The 23,295-nt window shown below is 41.6% G+C and overlaps 2 protein-coding genes across 5 annotated transcripts in view; one reads left to right on the plus strand and one right to left on the minus strand.

Moving 5' to 3' along the window:
• The window catches only part of LOC149863589 (serine/threonine-protein kinase TNNI3K), a 212,003-nt gene extending 194,875 nt beyond the window's left edge, over positions 1–17,128 (plus strand). For all 4 annotated transcript variants that reach the window (XM_090046885.1, XM_090046881.1, XM_090046882.1 and 1 more), the window contains 2 exons: positions 8,685–8,764; positions 10,603–17,128. In XM_090046885.1, the coding sequence (XP_089903011.1) occupies positions 8,685–8,764; positions 10,603–10,679 (157 nt within the window). In that variant the 3' untranslated portion in view covers positions 10,680–17,128. The remainder of the gene's footprint in view (positions 1–8,684; positions 8,765–10,602) is intronic.
• A 69-nt stretch (positions 17,129–17,197) lies between these two features.
• Positions 17,198–23,295, minus strand: part of ERICH3 (glutamate rich 3) — an 83,400-nt gene continuing 77,302 nt past the window's right edge. The window contains exon 15 of the mRNA XM_090048583.1: positions 17,198–22,907. Within this exon, the coding sequence (XP_089904709.1) occupies positions 22,898–22,907 (10 nt within the window). The 3' untranslated portion in view covers positions 17,198–22,897. The remainder of the gene's footprint in view (positions 22,908–23,295) is intronic.

Raw genomic sequence — 23,295 nt, forward strand, 5'->3', positions numbered from 1 at the left:
GAGGAAGAGATTCCTCCCATCTTCTAGCACATTTGTCTAGAAGTTATGGAGTGGGAGACCAAGGTTATATAGCTCTTTCCTCCCAAGAGGGTTTGAACCATTATCTCCCATTTCACAGCAAGGTCCTCTAACCACCAGGCCATGAGTTTGATAGAGCACAGCATGGCAAAAGTTATTTCCATCCATCCAATCAACAGCGATTGGAAAGCCAAGGAGTGATATGTAGGCCTAGGAAAAGGGTTATACAGATGGACTGTGCCTTGGTGCAGCAGACAGTGACTGAGGATAAAAAACTTCTAGATCTATCCCCTGCCATTTAGGGTGTTTTTACATTTTTATTCAATAGTCAGTGGATAAAATAGCTACCCAGCAGGGGGGAAAGCTGATGTCCCATTGGAAACAGGAACCAGAACCCAAGACGGCCTTCTGTGCTGCCTATCTCACTGATACGCACACTCTCTGCGCTGCTCTCCGCCTGACTCGATATATATTCCCCTTTCAGTTGCCCTGCTGACCAGCCTCAACAGAAGAGACACTTTTTGCATTTTCTGGCCAATGGCATGGCAGAGCACTTGAGAATTGGCCAAATAAAAGATGTGTGTTCAAGGTGCATCTAGGTAAGGAAGGTCTTAGAGTGTGGGTCTACTTTGCAAGTGCACCTTCCTCAGAAAGTAACTTGTCATGTTTTTTCCCCCGTTATGAACATTTAAGTAGGGTTGCGCAAAATTCTGGTGGGTGTTTTGTTTCAAAGCTGTTTTAACGCATTTTCAGATCAAAACAGAAAAAAACAAAATGAAACAAAAGGCTTCAAAACTAAAAGAGGGCACTCAAAACTTGCTTACAACTAAACAGAAACTAAGGAGAGGGAAGTGGAAGAGGAGGGAAGGACTGCTGTAATATTGACAGTTAGCTCCTGGTTTCATTCCCCAGCTCTTCCCATGGAAAGCAGGCCCCTGACCTTTGCGCAGTGTTTCAGCAGGCTGCTGCTGCAGGCACTGGCCCCAGCCTGCAGCAGCAGCCTGATGAAACCTGGCACACAGATCTGGGGGCCCACATGCCCCAGGAAGAGCTGGGGGAATGATCAGAGAACTGGGGAACTGAACCAGGAGTCAGGGAATTGTACCAGGGGCTGGGGAACCAGCCTGGGGGCTCATAAATCAGCTTGGGAGCTGGGGAATCAACCCAGGAGCTGAAGGAATGTTTCCTGATCTTTCCCTCAGCTCTTTCTGAGGGGCCCGGGCCCCCAGATGATGAAGGATTACAGCAGGCTGCCACTGCCAGTTGGGAATGGTGGTGACTCTGGGTTATTTCCCCAGGCAGCAGCAGCAGCCTGCTGAAACCCTGCACATAGTTCTGGGGGCTGTGCCCACTGGGAAGAGCTGGGGGAATGATCAGAGAGCAGGGGAATCAAACCAAGAGCTACAGCTGGCAGCTGGACCCACCCTAGCTCCTAGACAGTGTGCAGTGCCCTGCCAAGCCATGCTGCACTCATGCCATAGGGCAGGTGCCAGGTGGAGGGGGCAATCCCCACTGACCTTTGCTGCCCCATACTATGCAGGGAGGCTCTGCCATGAGCCCTCAGAGGCCCCAGTCACCGCTGCCAGAGCTATTGAGTGCAAGGCTTTTTTTTTTTTTTAAAGCTCTGCACTCACTGGCTGCAGCGCACACAGATGACAGCATGCTGCTGCTGCTGGCTGGGGCCAGTGCCAGTGCCAGTGCCAGTGCCAGCACCCAAGTCTGCTTGGTGCAGCCCACACCAAGCTCTGGGAAGAACCCAGTGCTGGTGCTGCGCCAAGCAGTGCTGTCATCCTGCACACAAATCCGGAGGCCTGAACCCCTCGGGAGGGCTATGGGGCTATGCTGACTCCTCTCAGGGGGTGCAGCTCCTGGATCTGCACATGGGATGATCCTCAGCAAGGGATACCATCCCTGAAATTTTCAGGCAAGAAATGACAATATTATAGGCATTTTTGTGATTGCCCATTATAGCCTATGAGGGAAATATCAAAACGCATCAAAACAGCATTGAAAGAATGAAACAGTTTCAACTAAATGAAACGGAACTGTCAGTGCTTTGAAACACGAAAACAAAACACTGTCCTTTCGAAATGGTGAAATGGAAGTTAAGATGAAATGGTGCTATTTTGCACAGCCCTGCATTTCGGGGGGGGCTTGATGACAGAGTACATGCACTCACCCAGGTAGAATGAGAATGTAACATTGGGTCCTTCTAAGCATGTTCAGAAGGCCTTAGTGAATTGCCACACACAAGTAAAATTTCCTAAACCTGTCAAAAAGGCACTTGGATTTGTACCACAGTGCCATGCAGTTAGGTTACACAGTAAACTTGCCATACGCAGCATAGAAGTGCCCTCAAGCTTGCCATGTAGCTGCAGGCAGGCTGCCTTCTCATCCAAGAGTGAATCCATGTTGGCAAGATGCTTCAAGCAGGCTAATTAACCCTGCTGCTTGCCCATGCCAGCTAGCCCATCTGCATGCTAATAAATCCACCTTATTGCCTCATGAATATAGCTAACAGTTTCCAGTTTAGGAGACAGTCCCTGAAGAGCAGTATGCTTGAGGGTGCAAGTGTTACAAGAATGTTTACTATGAGGATGTGGCCTCATATGCCAAAATGAGCTGGGCTTGGTCTACAAATTAGTTTTGTACACATAGAATACGTTTACGATTTTATAGTTATATTGGTATTGTATCTAATGCTAATACCAAATATTGTATTACTAATTAGTATTTTAATATTTGTTACTCTAAAGAGGCCTTATACCAACCAATTAAATTATTCCTTATCCAGATGAGCATAAGTTATACTTATTGGCACAAGTAAACCAGCGTAGCTTCATTCCCATGAAGGGCTGTTATATTGTTTTAAGTATGTCACTAGTTTAAGCTATGTAACTTTTCCATGCAGGCAAGACCATAGGTACCTCTGAAACTGTAATTCACTGACTTTAACATTGAATGGTCTCTAAGTATTTATTACATTTGGAGAGTAATGCTTCTAAATTGCCGTGCCTTGTGAGCAGGCCATTCAAATGATACCACATATCATCAGACTGAGGCTGCTGTATAAATTGTCAAATCTGTGCATGTGTAAGTATAGTTCAGAGGCATTATTTGTAGTACAAAAACCGTTGGAACTGATTTGGATTCCTCTGAAATACTGTGTTTTGCAGTTCACCTTGATGCTAATTAGGTATTATTGCCTATGTGTTATTTGGGATCTATATTTAGGGTATTGTGGAGCTGGAGCAATGACAAAGAGACAGTATTGTTCTGCAAATAGTCAGGATGAATACATGAATTGAGGTTAGTGGATAAATAAGTAAATCTTTCTGTTCAATTGAGAAATAGCAATATTGGGGTTTTGTCTTTACCGTGTTACAGAAAAATGCAATTTAGCTGCTTGAAACATGGCTAATATAAGGCATGGCTTGGGAACAGAATCAATTTCTTTAAAAAAAAATTTCAATGCTGAGTACTCCATGGCTTTTTGAGGGTTGTCACTGGAGGCGACCTGAACCAGAATCCCAGTTCTGAATACCTCTGAACTTTGGGGAAGTTCAGATCTGTATCTGTGCTTATTGGCTGACTGAAACAAAATCATCCAGCTCTGGGAGAGCCCAGACATGGTCTGGGATTATCTCTAATTAAAGCACAGTGGTTAGTCTCAGAAACAAAGTTAAAAGCCAGCTGAATTTAACCATCTCAGATTTGCAATGGGAAATGGTATCAGTGAGAACCAATCAAAAGAACTCCATTTGTGTCCAGACTTCTAAAGAGACAAAGAGTTGCCTAGCATTGAGGGACCAAGAGTCATGTATCCTGTTAGTTCTACCACTCACCTACTGTGCAACCTTTAACAAATCCCTGAGGGCTACCTCCTCAAAGGGATTAAATATAATTTATTTCACTATGCTTCATCTGATTGGAGAACAGCAACTGCAGTTAACTATATTAAAGGGGAAAAAATGATCAGGGCAGCTGTGTGCCTATTGCTCTGCCTTCAACAGTAGGCAAAAGCTTTAAAACAGATTTTGAAAGAAAGAATAATGGAAGACAAGAAAGTAAAAAGAACATGGGCTAATTATAGTCTAGGCATACTAAAGGGAAATTCTAGCAGACCACTCAATAGCAGACCACCACATAGACAAAGGAAACAAAGTAGATATCATTTATCTGGATTTTAGCAAAGTATTTGATATGGTGTGACATGAGAAATTATTAGTTACATTAGAGAAGATGGAGATTTGTAAAAGAACTGTAAAGGACTGGCTAATGAGGATGTGGCAACAGGTAGTGTTGCAAGACAAACTATCAGCCTAAAGGTGGATAGCCAAATTCCTCAAGGACCAATCTCAATTGATATTTTCTTTAGTAACCATGGCACAGAAAGGGAGAGTTGCTGATGACACAAAGGTAGAAGGCACTGTCAACACAAAATAAAGAGTAGGATTGGGAGTTCAGAGTGAAAGACCTGGATGATCTTAGGGACTGGAATAAAAGAAGAAATGGGCTGAAATTCAGTAAGACAAAGTGCAAGGTCATGCCTTTGCAGAATAACACTAAAACACTTGAGTTATAAACCGGGAATCCCTAATTTGGCAGGAACAGAGGAGAATGACCACTTGGATCCACTAGGTGATCACAGGCGATTCTGAACCACCAATATGGCCCTTGTTACATGTTACTCTGTGAATTGCTCAAATGTTAATAGGCGTTGGTGCTAGCTTGAGTTCAGAGCAGTCACATGTTCAGACCGGGAGGGGCCTGGAGGACTGAAAGGTAAGAATTCCACCCTCCCTGCCACACCCATTCAGGACTTCCTCCATGCCCACCAGGGATCCCAAGCTCCCCCCTCCACTCCTGGGGCTCCCTTCCTGCCCCTCAGGGTTCCCTCTCTACACTTTGCTCCTCCTCCCCACTTCCCAAGAGAACAGACAGGGAAGGGTTGACCTGCACTGCCTGCCTGACCGCTGCCATTGCTGATCCCAAGCTGCTGCTCTTCTCTGGGCTGAGCCTGGCTCGGAGAGCAGCTGTGGTTGTGGCAGCCAAGCAGGAAGGCTAACCCTTCCCTGCTTACTCCCCCAAGAAAGAGCAGTGTGGGCAGCCACAAGTAAGTGGGGCAGGGGAGTGCGGGGGGTCAATGAATGGGGATCTGGGCTTCAGGGGAGGGTGGGGGCAGTGGGCCTGACCTGAGCCAGCTGGAAAAGGGAGGGTGTGAAGGTGTGTTTACACTAATGTGTATCTGTGTCTGGGAGTGGCCACACCTTAGTGTAACATAACCTGGGTAAAATGGAAACCTAGGATGGAAAGGTGTAAATTTAATCCAGCTAACAAGTGCTTAGAACTAGTCTCAGGTGTTAATGTGTGGGCAATCCAGGGGTTTAGAGCTCCAGGAACCACCTGAGATTAATGTGTAACATGGCCCTATGATGCATCTGTAAAAAGGCAAATGTGATCTTGGAGTGTGTTGTAGGGTGACCGCTGCAAAAGGAAATGGTATCAGCAAGAGCCAGTCAAAACCAACTAAACCAAGCAAACAAACAACAACAAACATTTTTTGTCCAGACTTCTAGAGAGATAAAGGGTTGCCAATATTTGGTACGGGGACCAAGAGTCCTGTGTCCTGGTTTCTGTTCTTAATTCTTCTACTCACAAGCTGTGTAAATTTAAATAAGACTTAACATGTCTTGTACAATAAGTTATATAAGATAAACTTCATCTGGAATATTATGTACAGTTCTGACCACCCATGTTCAATAAAGATGGAGTCAAACTGGCTCAGGTGCAGAGTAAGGCTACTAGGATGGTTGAGGGCTGGCAAGCCTTTCATATTAGAGGAGATTAGAAGAGCTTCGTTTGTCTTGTCTACCAAAATGGAGGCTAAGGGAGAATATAACTGATGTTTAAATTTACTGGAGAAGTATTCACCCTAGAAGGAAAAGAACTATTCAAGCTAAGAGACAGTGTTTGCAAGAAGATAACATATATAAATTGGCTGTGAATAAATATAGGCCAGAAGTTAGAGCAGCAATGTGCTGGAACCGCTTTTCAGCTGGAGCATGAGGGGAAAATCAAACTACTTGTAAGACTGAACATAATCAGCTTATAAAAGGGAAAAATTAAGGTGTTGGGGAACTGAATTTCATGACATCCCTTCCTGTGCAATATTGCTGTGACTTGGTCATTGCAGTGCCTAACTCTTCAATGCCTTTCCCCCCACATTGTATTTCATATTCCCAAGTTCAGCATCCAGGCTCCTCACACCATACATGGGAAGAGTCAAGTACTGAAGGATAGAATCCCTAGAAAATGCATAGAGATCTACCAAAGCCATCCAGTAGAAAATGCAAAAAGGAGGCCAAGGCTGAGGGGCTCACCCCCTCCAAAAGTAATTACATGCTTAAGATGCATCTTTTTTGCATGAATACCAAGTGAAGGACATACTTGACATCTACACACCTTGTGGCGTGGTATTTAGGGCATTCAGCTGGGAGATGGATGTTTTCAAACCCACACAGAAGACTCTCATCCAGGTCTCTTGAATGCCAGCAAGTGAGCTAGCCACCAGGTATTGGGTATTCTGGGCAATTTCTAATCTCTTCAGCTGAAGCTGTTCCATTTTACATAAAAAATAAAATGATCATCAGAGCAGGGACTTGAACCATATTCTTCTACCTCCCAGGTGAATAGCTTCACTGCTAAACTATAGAGTCAATCTCTTACCACCCAGAGAGCATTTACTTATATGAAATGAAAGAGCCTTCAGTACAAGAGACTATCTTACCCAGGAGCCTGAGTATTCTCCTGAGATGAGAAAGACCCAAGTTTGTCACTGCTCTAAAACAGCTAGAGTGGGGAGTTGAAGACAGATCTTTCACTGCCCCAGGTAGTTACCTCAAACGCTGGACTAGTGGATATTACGTGACACACAAAACCAGCCATAAAAGTCCTCTGCCATCTTTGATGGATGCCTAGTGTATTGAGTCCTGCAGGTAAGATAGATGGGGGAATGAAGTCTCACAAAGTCTGGGTAGCTGGACATGGAATAGGCCTCAGAGCAGCTCAGCAGTCTAACACAATTTGCAAGCAGAAACTTCATTGCCTAGGGCAGTTAAGCTTAGAAATGTGACACTTAATGCTTAAGTGCTCCAGACCCTAGGGGAATTCATTAGGGGCCTGGACTTCTTATGCAGTGCTTAGGGAGCTTAAGGAACATATTTAAGATTAAGCACCAGCCAAGTGGGAGTTTTAAGAATTTTATTGGTTGCTATGTGTTGGACCTAGTTGCTCAAATTGGTAGTTGGCACATAAACCCCATAGTGGATGCTGCCCTTTTAACCTTTCTGTTCACCCATCTATAAAATGTATATAATAATGATAGCTATGAGCCACATCACAGCAGAATTATGTTGATCAATATTTATAAGGCACTTTGAGATTGAAGAGTCTGCATAATGCAACAGTTTAATAACGCCTTTCAGGATAACAATTAGGCTATTGTTTTAAACTGTGGCAAAAGAATCTCGAAAACATTTTTCTCCAAAGCAACAAATAAATGAGCTACTCCCAAAACATGTTTTTGTCTCCCGTCCCAACCTTTTTTAAATTGACTGAATGCCAAACTAGAATTATCAAGTACCATTATACAAACAGAAAAAAAATTGCTAGGGAAAGAACATGTTTTTATTAGTCCTTGTCCTTTTGAAGGTGGAAAGTAAATTTGCTCATGTAATTAAGATTGTAACAGGAAAGTATATTTTAAAAGTGAAAAAGGATTGCATTACATTTAACTTTGGTACAATGGAACTTAAATACAGAATGAACAATAAAATATGACCAACAGTTAACCAGTCTTGAAAGATACCTACCTATTGCAATAATAAAAATATACAGCTTGTGACATCCTTACCTGCCATTACTTAGTGACTGGATTCAATGAAATCACCAAGGAAGCTTCATTGTGGCAAATAATTTCAACTGTTTCTTCAAGCTGCAACTTTGCCTATGGGTGTGCCTTGAGGTGCTGTGCCACTGCAGCCACTATACTTTCCCTTATTCTTTTTTTTTCTTTTCTTTTAATTTTTTTGTGTCTCCTTAGAAGTAAATGGGCCATGGGATAAAATAGCACTGCTGCTTTTTGTTTGCTGGGCATGCCCGGTTTCTGTTTCCCTATCACCTGAGAAGAGCTTGTTAAGGACAGGCTTTATTTGATAGCTCCTGTGAATAGAGGATAAATAAACCTGCTGGCAAGGTGGTGCTGTTGGTCAGTAACACTGGTGGCAGTTCAGGGATGTTCTTTGTTGGAGAAACTAATTTGCAGAAACCTGATAGCATAGCTGCATAAAATATTGATGTTATAACGATACTGGATTGATGCCTAGAATGCCAACTAAAATCACAATTTACAACAGTTTTGAAGCCAAAATGATATAGTTGAAAATGTGTTACTTTGGGTAGGTTATATGTGCAGTTTTGATTCATTATCCCGATTTATAGCTTTTCATTCCAGTAGCTCTATTGTGAATGCCAGGAGCAGGCCATCAAGTTGGTGTATTTCAAGCTATAATATTTCTCTTCAGAGTTGATTAATAGAAAGACTCTAATATTCTGCAGATGTAATTTTTCAAGTCATATGTAACTGAAATGTATCAATTTTGCAGTGCTGGACAACACCCCTCTCAAGGCCTGTCACGGGATGACATGAGAAGGAATTTCCAGTACCCACCAATTGACAAAAATGGTGAGTCAAAGAAGAATTCTTACTTCTGCAATGCCTGAGCTTAATGTGATTTTTTTTCCCTTCCAGTTGTGGCATGTGCCTTCGAACTTATCCGGCATGAAACAGCAACAATTCTCATCCCAAGCAGCAAATTATAAACTAGCAGATAGCTGTTCACAATAAGACACTGAGGCCATGCTAGCCTTTCTTGGCGCACATAAAAGCTGTGCAAGTACCATCACCTCAGCATTATTGCTCCTTCCCCTAATCGAATGCACAGTAAAGCATCACTGTCTACATGTTCATGGAATTTACTGTGTAGTAAATTAAGCTAATACAATGTTTGCTAATGCCAAGAAATACAAGGTACTAGATTCATGATGCATTAACTACTGTGCAGTAGCACACATGTAGACACTGACCAGGAGCAATTTGCTCCCGTTCAGCCCAGGCAGCAGGGAGTCCACTGCTGCCTGGTTAAGCCCCAGAATGAGAGGGTTGGGAGCTTTGCTGGCTACAGGGGCAGCTGTTAAGTCACCAAGTAGGGACTGGGTTGGGACCCAATCTCCGCATGGCTGGGAGAGCTGTCCCAGCAGCTGAGACTGCTGTGTTCCAGCCATGTGCAAATTGGGTCAGGACCCAATCCCCACCAGGCTGGAAGAGTCATCCCCCCTTGGCAGGGATGCTGCCTGCTAGCTGGGGACAGCTGCCTGCCAGCTGAAAGGGGATGGCTCTCCTGGCCACGTGGTGCTCAGGACCCTCTTGATCCCCACATGACTGGCTGGCAGTGTCCCCACCAAGTGGGGATCAGGACCGGCTACCATGCTCCCTGCCAGCCCTAGGGTTGGCACCTGGGCCAGCCCGGAGCTCCCCCTGGCTGCTGCAGGGAGGCAGAGCGAAGCAGAGCCGGACTGGGCTGCTCCTATCAAGTGCAGTTTGCTCCTGATAGGGGCACACGTGTAGACGTGCATCTCATTTGCTGTGAAGAAAATTCAGGCACATTAATTACAAATGTAGATGTCCCCACCAGGGACTAGAATCCATAGGTGCATTTAAATATATAAAACCATAGACACAAGGGAATGAACCCAGTGGCCTGAGAGGCCTCTTCTAGTTATGTCCCATGTTTCTTCTTGTCTGTTGTGTGGCAGCACAAGGTATGCAATTATAGTTAGAGTTGCTAATTTATAATGGTGTTGAGATGAAAATTTGTTTTATCATTGTCAAAAAAATACTGTGTTAACTAACATTTTTTTCCTGTTACCTGACATTGTAATGCTACTATTTAATGGTTCAGTGTCAGGAAATTTGAAATGACTACAATGAATTTGGGAACATTACAGCAGTAAAATAAGAACAGTAATAGCTATTGAGTACAGTGGTATAGTGCACTGATTTTTTAAAAAAATTCTTGCACCTTTCATTGAAAATGTGATACTGGCAATCGCAGTTACTCTGATCTTGATAATCCCCAGGAATTAAAGCAAAGAATTATGCATAATAGGCTGCTTATTTTGGATCTTACCGACATTTTTTAAATTACAGAAGGTCTGAATCCTGCACTGCATCATTAAACTTCTTATCACTAAAAAGATATCACTGACATTTCCTTGCACCTGATTATTGTGAACGATCACGTCTGTACATTTCAAATTTTATATTTACATTTTTCCTCCAGAGATGAAATTGAGTTGGGTTCCAGGCAGCAAAAAAGACATCAGCATGGGCTAGGTTTGTTTATCTTGAAAGGACATTTGCATTATCTCTTCGACATGGTCACTGGCTGTAAATGGAAAAAAGTGTTGCTTTGTTGAGAGGCACTCGTGAATAATTCCTGAACTTCTCTCTGCCTTATGCAGGTTACGTGTCTGATCCCATGAGTACTATGCGATTTCATTCCTGCAGTCATAGTGGCAGCTTTGAAGAAAGCAGCTGACAGAGTAAACCATCTACCTGAAGAGAGATTCCCCATAAACAACAATTGACAGCAACAATTCTTACCATGTCAGCACCACTCCCACTCATCATATGTTACACCAGAGATCCCTAAGCTGGAGTGTTTATTTACTGATGATGAACGTTTCTATCTTAAATTGTGCTGTAACCTTTCTTTCCTGCTGGCATGCTTGCAGTTTCATGATGGAACACACCTATCTTTCCTCGATAAAAGCAAATGTCCACAAAGAATGGTGTTCCTTAAACCGGAACATTAATCATCTGAAAAGAGGTTAACGTAAAAAAATAATAATAACGATAATTTGAAGTTACAGAATTGTAAGGCAAGGGGCTTAGCCTGAGACTGCAGCAAAGCTTGTTGAATTGTCAAGCCCTTCCCAACCAGTACGTGCAAAGTAACAACAAACCCAACAAATGACAGCGAATGAACATCTTGTCATTTCCTGAACCAATTCAGGGTACAACACAACTGTTGTTCTGATTGCTCTGTTGTTCTAATTCCTAGCTTTGAAGCACTGGCTAGGTTTCTTTTTGGAGCCTGTATGTAGGAATTTCCACTTCTCCGGTCTCCCGGTCCCTAAATCAAACTGCTGTAGCCGGCTAGTTCCTTGTTCTTGCAGGTCTGCTCAACGCCCCCGGTCCCCGAACGCTTTTACCTACATTCTCCGAGATGCTTAGTTGACCATACTAATAGGCTTTTCAACATTTTTCTCTTCATTTCTGTTCTTCATTGCAGGTTGCATCCCCCTTCCCTACACAAATTACATAGAAATACTCTCTAGTTTACTAATCGTACATTCAAAGAAAAACAGAAACCAACTTTAAGATAGAAAGTAAGAAAGCAAGTCCCAAATCATGTAAGTTTAATGTTGCCAGATGGAATTGTTGTGTCACAAATATAATAACCTAAAAGCAGTACAACAGGTTACATTTTTTCCCCTGCAAAAGCAAAACTACTGGATGGTGCCATCTAGTGACTAAAAAATGCGCATCATTGTATTAGGCTTCCAGATTTTTCACAGAAACTATTTCCATCATTAAATTCTGTGACAGAAACTTTAATTACTGGAAATCAAAAAGAAGGGGGAAAAAAAGCTTAAGCTATCGTTCTGGAACCTAAAGCAAAGTTAATTATGCTATTAATTATTCTGTATTTTTTTGGGAAGTAGCAAAACGTATTAGAGCTAGATGCTGTTGTAATATTATTTCCTAACTGCTTTTCAGCTGCCAGCTAGGCTAAGAAGAAACCTTGTACTCAAGACTTGTATGCGTTTGCATCTGAGAATACTACTCAGTATGCCGATTTCTCCTGGCTATTATTCTTGACTGAGCTCGCTGAGTAGATGCTGTAGTGTGCAATAGCATTTGAACTACAAAAATGTAATATATTTTATGGACTCAAGTCTACCATGATGTTAATTTCAGGATCCTGTAGCAATAAAAAAGGGGGAAGGTTTCAGTTGGATAGGTTTGCAGGTGCCACACTGTTTTATTTCAGTCATCGGAGGTATTCTGCAGGAAAACAAAAGTGGCAGAGCGCCGCTCCCTTGCTGTCAACCCGAAGGCAGCACCTGGGCAGCCTCTCTGGTTTTCAAAAGGCTGCACTTCCATTTACAGAAACAAACCACTTAAGCAAATGTAAATGTTATGATTAATGGGTCATCTTCCGAGTCGGCTTGCCAGGAACAAAACCTGTCCTAATAACATTTCCCTCCGCACAGAGCAGAAAGAAAGCTTCCCTCCCAGAACACCAGCCCTACAACCAACCCACAGGGCCTCCCACTCCAAGCGTCTGGTCCTCCCATCGCGCACACCCCATCCAGCAAGTCCTGGCAGCAGCTTTTTGCTCAGAACTTCCCATTGTAAGGCGAGATGGCATTATTTGAGTAGTAATTCCTGTGGTCCCATGAAGGATCACACTAAGGCAAAATGAGGTTTAGGTTCGTGAGTGAGACCATGTCCTTGGTTCCTACTGAAAAGAATACATGTTTTTATGTTGATTCCAGAAGCAAGCTCTACAAAACCCCACTCTCACTGTTTAATGCTTTTTGAAGGCATTTTTTTCTAAGCAAAAATCAAAATCATTCTTTTAAATCATTAAGTAGCCTCCAGAGCCTTCTGATGTCAGCCAGCATGCATCACATCTGCTGTGTCTCAGCTGAGTCAGAGCCAGTGCTTTTGAAAGTAGATTGCTATCTTAGTCTGGCACTAGGAAAACCAGAAGATGGGGGGAAGATGGGAAAGGAAAGGGGAATGCTGTCAGTGCCATATGACCATTGCTGCCCAAATGGTTGTCAAGCTAAACCGGAGCAGTGGCAGCATAAAACACTGTACAACCACCCCCTCCACCCCCCGTGTGCGACTCAGAAAGTGAATGTTTGCTCTGGACTGTCCAATAAAGGAAATAATGAACTAAGTGAGGACCCACCCACCTCCATCTCTTCGGCCTTAGCGATGAGTCAATGCCGTTGTGTGGGCAGTGCTGTATAAGATTACTAATCAAAAGAGCACCAAGTCTTCAGTCTTGTCTATTGCGAGAAAGCGATCGTTAATAATCATTGCTAAAGGTTCTGAAATCAGTTACTAGCTTTGTTATTGTACAAAGGCTTGTTGACACCAGAACTCTTCCCACTGTTGCTGCAGACCTAGTGCGGCTTTGTTTGGAGCAGGTTGAGAGAGCACTATGCACGTGCTTTCCACAAGATCCTATGGCAGTACAAAAAAGGGGTGAGAGTGACTGGCAATACCAGTGCAAAAAATTGTTTAGGCATATGCAAGGCACATTGTGATCTGTTAGGTATCTTTTGTGAGAGGAGTTGGAAGTAGAAATCACTACCCAAATCCAGAGTGGGGCCATGTGGTATGTGGCACCGCAGACACGTCTACAGTGCCATGTACCGTATGTTCAATTGTTCTCCATGCTGCAAAGGGGTGCGGGGCAGGGAGTTGATCTCCATGGGTCAAAAAAATGTGCAGAGAAATAAAAGTGGGATGGCACACACAGAGGCAGTGTGCGCCGCCCAAAACCGAGCCTGACCAGCCAAAGCTGCACTCTGGCTGCCGGCCAAGCTCTGCGTGGCCCTGGGAGGCCTCCAGGAGCACAGGTAATGCTGCTGGCCCCAGCATCCCCTACCCCACCCGCAGTAACCTGCCACGTACCAAAGGGTGTGTGGCACAGGTGTTCCCTGGGGACGACTAGCAGTGGCACAAGGTGTGCTAGCTGAGCCTGAGGAACCAAATATCCACGTGTGGATGCAGCCATTTACTACATCCAGTTCCTGCAAGCTGCAAACAGTTTTAAATAGGGTTGACAAGCCAATCAACTGACCAGTCAAATACAGTCCCTTGACAGGTCAGTTGACTACATATTATTTGACCTGTCAAAGATTATAGCAACTTTACCAAAAACTACATTATTTTTGTAGTTTACTTGACAGTAATATTATTTTTATTGTTTTTTGACACATTTCTTAATGGAAATTTTTCGCTTCTCTGTTTATTATTTGGACCTATTGGCAATTTTTTACAATTTTTGACCAATATTTGACTGGTCAACTGACACCCCTTCCCCCACCATCCATTTCTAGACTGTCCATTTCTGTGTATGACACTAAACAAAAATCAAATGGGATAAATTTCATCATTTATTTTCATCAGGCCATCCAAACAACAAGGAAAAACCAAAAATCCAGTTCCAGGACAATTATTCAGGACAGCATTCAATGGGGTATTCATATGCATATACAACTGTTTTAATAGGGCCACGGTTGGCTAAAGTCCTTGCCAGGTGCTACAGCTGATCCACTTTACTTTTATTTAGTTAGCCCAGGTAAAAGGGATCAAAGAAGATTCCTTGTTCTTTGGGTCATGAATAATACAAAACAAATGAACAAAAACAACCCCAAATGCCACCACCTTATTCTTTTCAGCCTAAGTTTTGCAATTTTTCCCCCGTGCTCAGCCTTTCTAAGGCCCTCTCTCTGGACAGAAATACAATCTCAGCCCAAGTGCTATACTACAAGCCAAGACTCCACTTTGACTGTCACTCTTTCCATTTACTGGAATGAGCTACTTTTGCTTTTGTGAAAAAGTAGCAGCATTTCATAAAGTGAATACAAAGAGAAAAAAAATTATTCTTTTGGGGACACTGACTAATGAAAGACCAATGTTTGATTATACAGTACAAGTAATGAGGATCATTTTAGGCATGAGCTAAACCTAGGAATAAGGGCAGAAGAGAGATTGGTTGCAGTCCTTTGAGAAGTCAGAAAGATGTTTTGAGTATCATTAATCGATGGGATAAGACAGTAAATGAATCTGTGGTTACAACTGAAATTCAGCTCCTTTGTTCATTAGTTTCCCTTTAGATGTGAAAGTTTTCACAACCATCACTATAATACCGTATTTTTCCTAGTTTAAGGAAACGCTTGCTGGCCATCCATTAATATAGCAGCTCCATTTGAAAGCAGGAAATAAATCCAGTTTAGAAACAGAAAGCACATATCAAGGAGAGTGGACTTTGATTATTTTTAATAGCCCCGAATGACTGTTAATATGTGTCCTATTGTACTACATTTGTTACCACTTTTCCAGAATGTGTCATTTGTAGACACTTGCCAGTGTCAGAAAATAGTGTCAAAATTTCTTAAATCAAAGCTTGTAATAGTTTGAAATGCAAAGCATTAGACAAGTCCTACCAGTTAAATCCTTGCAAAGCAAACAATTTTTACCAGTAATTAAAATAACTAGCTACGTGAAGAAAACAATGTCTGTCTTAATTGGTCTCCAAAGAAAAACGTTAGGCCTTAGGGGGAAAACATGTTTCATAGAAGTGATCAGTTATTAATACAAATGGAAATTCTGCAAAATGTAAATTACCAATGAGAACAAGCTCCAAAATTATTTGCTGAGACTAATTTAGTATGTTGATTTCCCAGGGAGAGCCAAGGAATCCAGTGCAATGAAATATTTATAAAGGATGAGACCCCACTAAGATGAACTATCTTGTTTTTAAGAATACGTAGCTGCAGTAATATTCCAGATTATTATTTGTGTAACAATCAACTACTTAATAGAAGATCTACATTAAAAACAAAAAAGTGACCTACCATACAAGAACTTATCACAAAGTGCAAGCCAGAACTACTCTTTCTACTGTAAGCCCTGTACATAGTCCAAATAAAGGTCCAAATAGAGTCATGGCTTACAACATGCTGCTTGGGCTGAGATTTTATTTTTGCCCTGGCATGAGATGTAGCTTGACTGACAAAAAAAGTGGTCCTTAAAGAAAGTGAATAAGGGGGAAGATTTAAAAAAAAAACTGAAAAGAGGTGAAGAGGTTTGTTTTTTTCCCACTGAATGATTCATAGCTTAAAGAACCATCAATTGTTTTTACTGATTTCAGACAACTCTGTTTCTGTTACCTGAAAAGGTAGTAGTGCAGAAACATAGCAAAATTGAGATAACCATATTATGCTCATATTTCTCAAATCATAGGCTTCTTGTACTCTGCAGCAGCTAGATTTCAGACAAGTTTTCATATAGAAAGTGTAATTTACAGCTTTTTTAAAACACTATTGAATTGCATTTATTTAATCTATTGAATGTCCAATTTTGACTTTCAACTAGGTAAGCTAATAATAAATAATATGAGATACAACGGTTATTGTCCTTTAACATGCCATAGAGAATATTTAATGATTTAGAGAGAAGAAAAGTCATTTATGATGAGCATGAATTATTTTTGCCACTGACAACATAATTACATTGTTTGTCTTGCATATGCTCAATTTAATGATGAGTCTTTTTTGTATGCGTCTTTTGTCCCCTCTTCCAATCTCTTCCATTTTCAATAGTTTTGTTTCTTAGCAAACTTCATCTTCCAAAATTACAGGAGTATCTACCAGACATACCAGTAAATCCAGTGGAGCAGGTTAAAAAAATATATCAAATACTAAACTGCTAGTTTCATCTTGACCCAAGTTGTCACCCAAAATTTAACTCCACTTCTCTTGTTAGTTTAGAAATGCTTTGGGTAGGGTTGTCTCTTAGTAAAGGCACCACACTAATGAGCATTAGATAACCATGCAGCCAGAAACTAGAGGGTTTTGTTGGTTTAGTCAGAACTTAGAAACTGGGAAGTGTGCTTGGGGATGTTACTTTATATTATAAAGATTTGATAGTTGCATCTTAGTTTGTGAAATATGGCACTTGGTTAAATATAATTGTTTAAAACTGATAATCAAGGAGTCTTTTGCCATATGTTAACAATTGTATGTAATAACGCATAATTCATTTTCTTAATTGCTAAAAAATAAGAGAGACAGAAATAACATTGCTAAATATTTTATTTCAATAATAAAATGTTCGTTTTTCAATTTCTTATAGTCACTATAACTGTGGTTTGGCTCACAGGACTTCTCTGTTGTCCCAGGCCTTCGCCTGGCATGAAAACAGCTGTAGGTTTTGTGAGCATTTCTTTACAATTCTTTAATTCTATACTAAAGGCATAAATGGACCTAGTTAAGAGTTTTGTTGAGACATAAATGCATACTGCTGTACCACACAGGAGGTTCAGCACACATCTGAAATTCATTTTTTTAAGGGAAGTATCTCCCGTACCTGCCTCTTCCAGCCTCACACCATCCTGATCTGCTGGCAGGAATTGGAGGGTGATGTCTAGACTGCTAGTTAGGGTTGATCTGTTTCAAGTCTGTACATCCCAACCATCTGTTCCAAAAACTTTTAAATTCAATCCACAACAGCAGTCCACCCCAATATCAGAAGCCCTGCTGAACTTCAGAATCCAAGATCAATCCTTTTCCTAGCCCACTCTTCCCTGCAGAGTGTTTGGAAATTAGCCACAGCCTACAGGCAACAAGAACAACAAATCCAAAAGCAGCAATCCAACAATTCTCTATTTCTGACTTCTTGCCCTTCTGTTCTCCTATTCCTGTCTTTATTGTCTGTAACAGTGCCCAGTAGAGAAGAGGTAAATAGTGGGCAAGCTGATCCCTACAAGAGCTGTGCTTGAGAGACACACAGCACAATGTGATTCATGTATGAGCCTCACAAGATTTGTGTTGGTTAGAAGTACTCACAGGGTAGATCATAGCTATCAGTACAAACAGAATCTACAACTTAAGCAACCCTGAGAACAGCCTAAGTCGTGGCCGACTGCCTATGGGCTCTAAGGTCCACCCAGAGTCATCCCGTAGGCCTGCCCGTCACCCAGTAGAGCACCTGCACCAGCCTGGGGCTTTTAAAGGCTCCTTTATGATACTATGGCCATTTTACCTTGCAGAAAAGAACCACAGGGTGAGAATCTAACCATAGGTATTTATTCTTTAATAGTATTTCAAATGACCCCCAAACTATTATTAAAACAACTCAATATGCACAATCTTGTGAAAAGTGTAACCATAGTCTTAGTTCTGGCAGTCCTGGCTGTTCCCTGACTCTGAGCAGACTGTATGCTTCAGTTTGTCCCTCTCTAGGTTTTGAATGATGACACATGATGAAACTGAGAAAAAGTTCCACAAATATGTGCATGAATTCTTGGATGGTTTTAGTTCAGCCATGTTCCCATCTTACATTTCCTTACTTTCCACAGACATCCCTATGAGTCTTAAACAAATATTGACAAATACATTTTAAAATTCAGATTTGTAGCTGAACAGTCATTCATTCATGCATTCATTCAGAGAACAGAAAAAAAATACCACATGACTTAATTTGACCAATCACTACTAAGTAATCCTGTTCAAAAACAAATTTTTTTACAAATAAACCCTGAAAACACTATTGACCAAAAGTTTCTCAGAAGTGCCCAAAAGTATTCATATTTCAAATCAGTAATACTGGAAGTTTTTTCTGTTTGCACATAATCTGTAGGAGCAAGAAAAGAAGCTAAACTGAGCTTTAATATTACTTGTGCCATAGGGTACTGCAAAAAGTAATTTAATGTCATTTAATTATTTAATGCTCCGGGCTTTGATGATGTATAAAATAATTGGCTGGATCCAAAGCCCATTGAAATGGATGAGAAGATGAATACTGGGACTTTGGGCCCAATGTGAATGTGATTATTACTAGTCATACAAAGTAGTACTTCCCAAAAATATGAAGAACTAGGCAAAGTGAGATACGACTTTTTATATATAGACCAAAGCACATGAAAGTACACACACGCAGACTTTCAGTTGAAGGCCAGTAACAAGATTTTAAATTCAGAACAAATACCAGATTTATTCATCTGAAGAATACATAAATACATATGATTCATTTACTTCACTTTTAATATTGAATAGCACTGAATACTCTTATCTATTCTATGATCATTCCCTGGTTTATAAAAATGACCACTGTTAAATGGTCCCAGTTCAAGTGCATGCTTTCAAATATTGCACATCTTGCACAAGACTAAGTACTTCAGTGGTACTTCACAGGCTCACCTGACAATGCCTTGCTGGTGACTATGAAAGTATTCTACTGTGTTTTCTTTTAAAGGAAATTAGTTCTGTTTTTTGTTTTTGTTTTGAGGGGAGGGGGCTTGTTTGTTTTATTCTATGGATACTTTTCTCCCTTTCTTTTTAGTGCCCAGACCACAAACACAACTCCAAATATCAATACAGGAAACAACAAAGACAAGTTACTTATGTTTAAATTACTGGCCTGTGGGTGCACCAGAAATAACCTGTAGTAATAAATCACTGTAAGGTCTTTGGATTTTATTCCATGGTCCAGTTAAAACTAAGTAGTAGTTCAGGCAGCATCTGAAGCCTTAGAGGAGGGAGGACATCACACAGCATCTGCTAGCAATTCCTACTGGTCAACACATGCAAATATACACATGGACTCTGCAAAATGCTGTGTGTAGCTTGAAATACTTGCACAGAAACAAACCTGCAAATTTTGTAAGGTAAAGCTTCTAAAAAGACCTACCATTTTATATAGGTATAAAAGTATTGATGACTATAGGAGTATTGTTTGGGCATGCAAGGATGAAAGCAGGAAGGCCAAAGCCCACCTGGAGTTGCAGCTAGCAAGGGAAGAAACAAGAAGGGTTTCTAGAAGTGTCAGCAACAAGAGGAAGATCAAGGAAAGTGTGGGTGCCTTACTGAATGGGGAATGCAACCAAGTGACAGATGATGCAAAAAAGCATCATATTTAATGCCTTCTTTACTTCCGTCTTCACAGTCAAGGTCAGCCACTACCGCCCCTGGCAGCACAGTTTGGTGACAAACTGAGTAGTCAAGTAGTGAAAGAACAGGTTGGAGACTATGTAGAAAACCTGAACATGTACGAGTCCCTGGGACCAGATGTAATGTACCTGAGGGTGCTGAGTTGGCTGATGTGATTACAAAGCAGCTAGCCATTATCTTTGAAAACTCATTATGATCAGGAGAGGTCCTGGATAATTGGAAAAGAGCAGATATAGTGCCCATCTTTAAGAAATGGAAGAAGGAGGACCTTGGAAACTACAAATCAGCTAGTCTCACGTCAGTCTCTAGAAAAAAAGCCAGTCATACTTGACCAACCTGATTGCCTTGATGAGACGACTGCATTTGTGGATGTGGGAAAAGCAGTGGACATGATATACCTCGACTTTAGCAAGGCTTTTCATATGATCTCCCACAACAGTCTCACAAGCAAGCTAAGGAAATATAGACTGGATAAATAGACAGTAAGGTAGATAAAACATTGGCTGGATTGTTGAGCTCAAAGGGTAGTATATCAATAGCTCAAGGACTAGTTGGCAGCCAGTATCAAGTGGAGTGCCCAAGGTCCTGGGGTAGGTTTTGTCCAAAATCTCCCTCAACAATCTGGAATATGGGATAGGGTGCACCCTCAGCATTGCAGATTACACCAAGCCTGGTGGAGTAGTAGATATGCAGAAAAGGACCTGGGGGTTACAGTGGACAATAAGCGGAATATGAGCCAGCAGTGTGCCCTTTGTACCAAGAAGGTTAACAGCATACTGGGCTGCATTTGTGTGCCCTTGTTACCAAGAAGGTTACCAGCATACTGGGCTGCATTTGTAGAAGTGTTGCCAGCAGATCAAGGGAAGTAATTATTCCCCTCTACTCAGCACTGGTGAGGAGTATTGCATCCAGTTTGGGCCCCTCGCTACAGGAAGGATGTCAAGAAATTGGAGAAAGTCCACCAGGAGGCAACCAAAATGGTTAGAGGGCTGGGGAGCATGAATTATTAAGAAGAGGCTGAGGGAACTGCGCTTCCTGAGTCTGGAGAAGAGAAGGGTGAGGGAGGATGTAATAGCAGCCTTCAACTACCTGAAGGGTGGTTCAAAAGAGGATGGATCTAGACTGTTCTTAGTGGTGGCAGATGACACAACAAGGAGCAATGGTCTCAAGTTGCAGCATGGGAAGTTTAGATTAGATATTAGCAAAAGGTCTCATAAGGAGGGTAGTAAAGCACTGGAACAGGCTACCCAGAGAGGTTGTGCTATCTCCATCCCTGGTGGTTTTTAAGACCCAGCTAGGCAAAGCACTGGCTGGGGTGATCTAATTGAGGATGGTCCTGCTTTGAGTAGGGGGTTGGACTAGATAACCTCCTGAGGTCCCTTCCAACCCTAAGTTTCTATGATTCTACTTATATGCTGAGGGTGTGGGAAACGGTGAAAAAAAATATCGGTGCCTACCTTTCAAACATAAGTTCTTGCTTTTTAATAAGCATAATAATGGCAATATTTGAAATTCAGCATAGTTAAAAATTACTAGAGGCCGAACTGAATTATTTGGGACAACAGAGGCAGCAGTGGTTCCAAGGGAGGCAGGTACTGAGTACAGCTGAGCCACATATTTTGCAGTTTCTGTCTTAGCTGCTGACACCCAGAAAGACTTGGTGAATGGTTGGCATTCAGCTTCTAGATTTTCTCAAGAACTATTCACCATTACAACTGCTTTAGGCATTTGCTATTTGTACTAAGGGATAGGCCATTTAAGCTACATGGTACAGGTCCAAATCCTAACTAGGCAACTCACAAGACCATGGAAAGCTTTTAAGATACAGCCCCTCCCTGAATGAATACACACACATGCAAGCATGTTCTTCCAAACAAAAGTTTGTTCAGTTGTGCCTGTAAGAAACAAATAGAAAGTGAAAATGCCACATTTGCTTTATGTGGCTATTTTTGCAGTCTTCCCTCCAGGTCTAATTTAGAGTGTCCTAGATCTGCAGGTTGGATCAATGCAGGGTTTGGCAACAGGAAATTCTCATGGGCCATGCTTTACAGCTCTTTTAAGAGGTATTAGAAGTGCAGTGTGCTACTACTCCTGACCACTGCATGTGCCCAAAAGGGAACCTTAGGTCTCATAAGACGTTGGTGGGGCCAGTATGCTCAGGCGTCAGCTGCTCCCCATCTAGTGCAGTCACATGCAGTCCTGACTTCATGCCTATGCTCTATTTTCCACTCCAGTACATGTACACACACGTACAGGGAAAGAATATGCTCCAGTGGAGGTAGTTCTGTCCTACATCACACAGCATAGTTTTCACTAGCTCCTGCAAGAGTTGCACTGTGTACGTGGAAGCAGAACTGGGTTTCTTTTTGTTATAATAATTTAATATTCACTTTACAGTGTTCCCTAAATGCCCCAGTCAAAACACAGGGTACCACAGACACACGCACACACGAAGATGATACCTCAAAGAATAGCGGCATGCAAAAAGCTGCATAGAAGAGAGGGAGTGATACTGATTTATACACATTTTCTATACATATAACCACTTGCAACCATTTTTTATTATTATACATAAAGCATCATTTATCCTTCTGTGTAGCCATCTCAGACTGGCTGAGTTTTTTTGGTTTACGTTCAAGCAGTGTAATAACTCTGTGTATTTTGAGAACAAAAAAATACATGACAGCTGTGGAACAATCCTTATGATTATTGTCTTCATAATTATAAAGGAGTGCTAATTCCAAGACTGGCTATATAGGTCTATTTCAGTTGTATGCTGCACTTTCTAGAGCTGCTCCAGTAAAATGTAACAGATGGTTATGGTACTCATAAAGTAAAATAAAGAAAGAGTGAATGTCCCAACCAGTACAAATCTACAGTGATTTGTAAAAATGTTACTAAAATAACAGCACTGAAGAAACTGCAGAGATTGCTTAGATGAGTCTTTGTTCCCCATTCTGGGACTGTATCCAAGGGAAGATAATTATGTCCAGCTTTAGACCATTCTGGGAAATAACAAGAAAATTGTTAGCTGTACAGTAAATACATTAAATACTTGAGATTCTCAGTTAATACGGTAAAATTGGCCATAAAAATATCAAAACTAAATTAGCTAGATACCCAGGGGATGCACAAGCATTGACTATCATTACAAAACCAAAAATCAGTTTGAAAATCAGTTGAAATGTTAAGACTAGGTGCTGCCCCTCCTTCTCATTTATTCTGTAAACAGTCTACCTAAAACCAGTGGCACTTGTGGTGTATAATACCACTCAGCAGCAATGGAGATGTAGCTGAATGGTCACAATCCAGCCCAGACTCTGCAATCTAGGAAATACTTAAAATGAAGAGAAGCATATAATATATGGGGGAAGAAAAACATGGCTACCTATC

This window comes from Crocodylus siamensis, chromosome 5, assembly GCF_052110815.1.
Source record: "Crocodylus siamensis isolate JL-2025a chromosome 5, ASM5211081v1, whole genome shotgun sequence".
In the NCBI taxonomy this organism is placed as follows: Eukaryota; Metazoa; Chordata; order Crocodylia; family Crocodylidae; genus Crocodylus; species Crocodylus siamensis.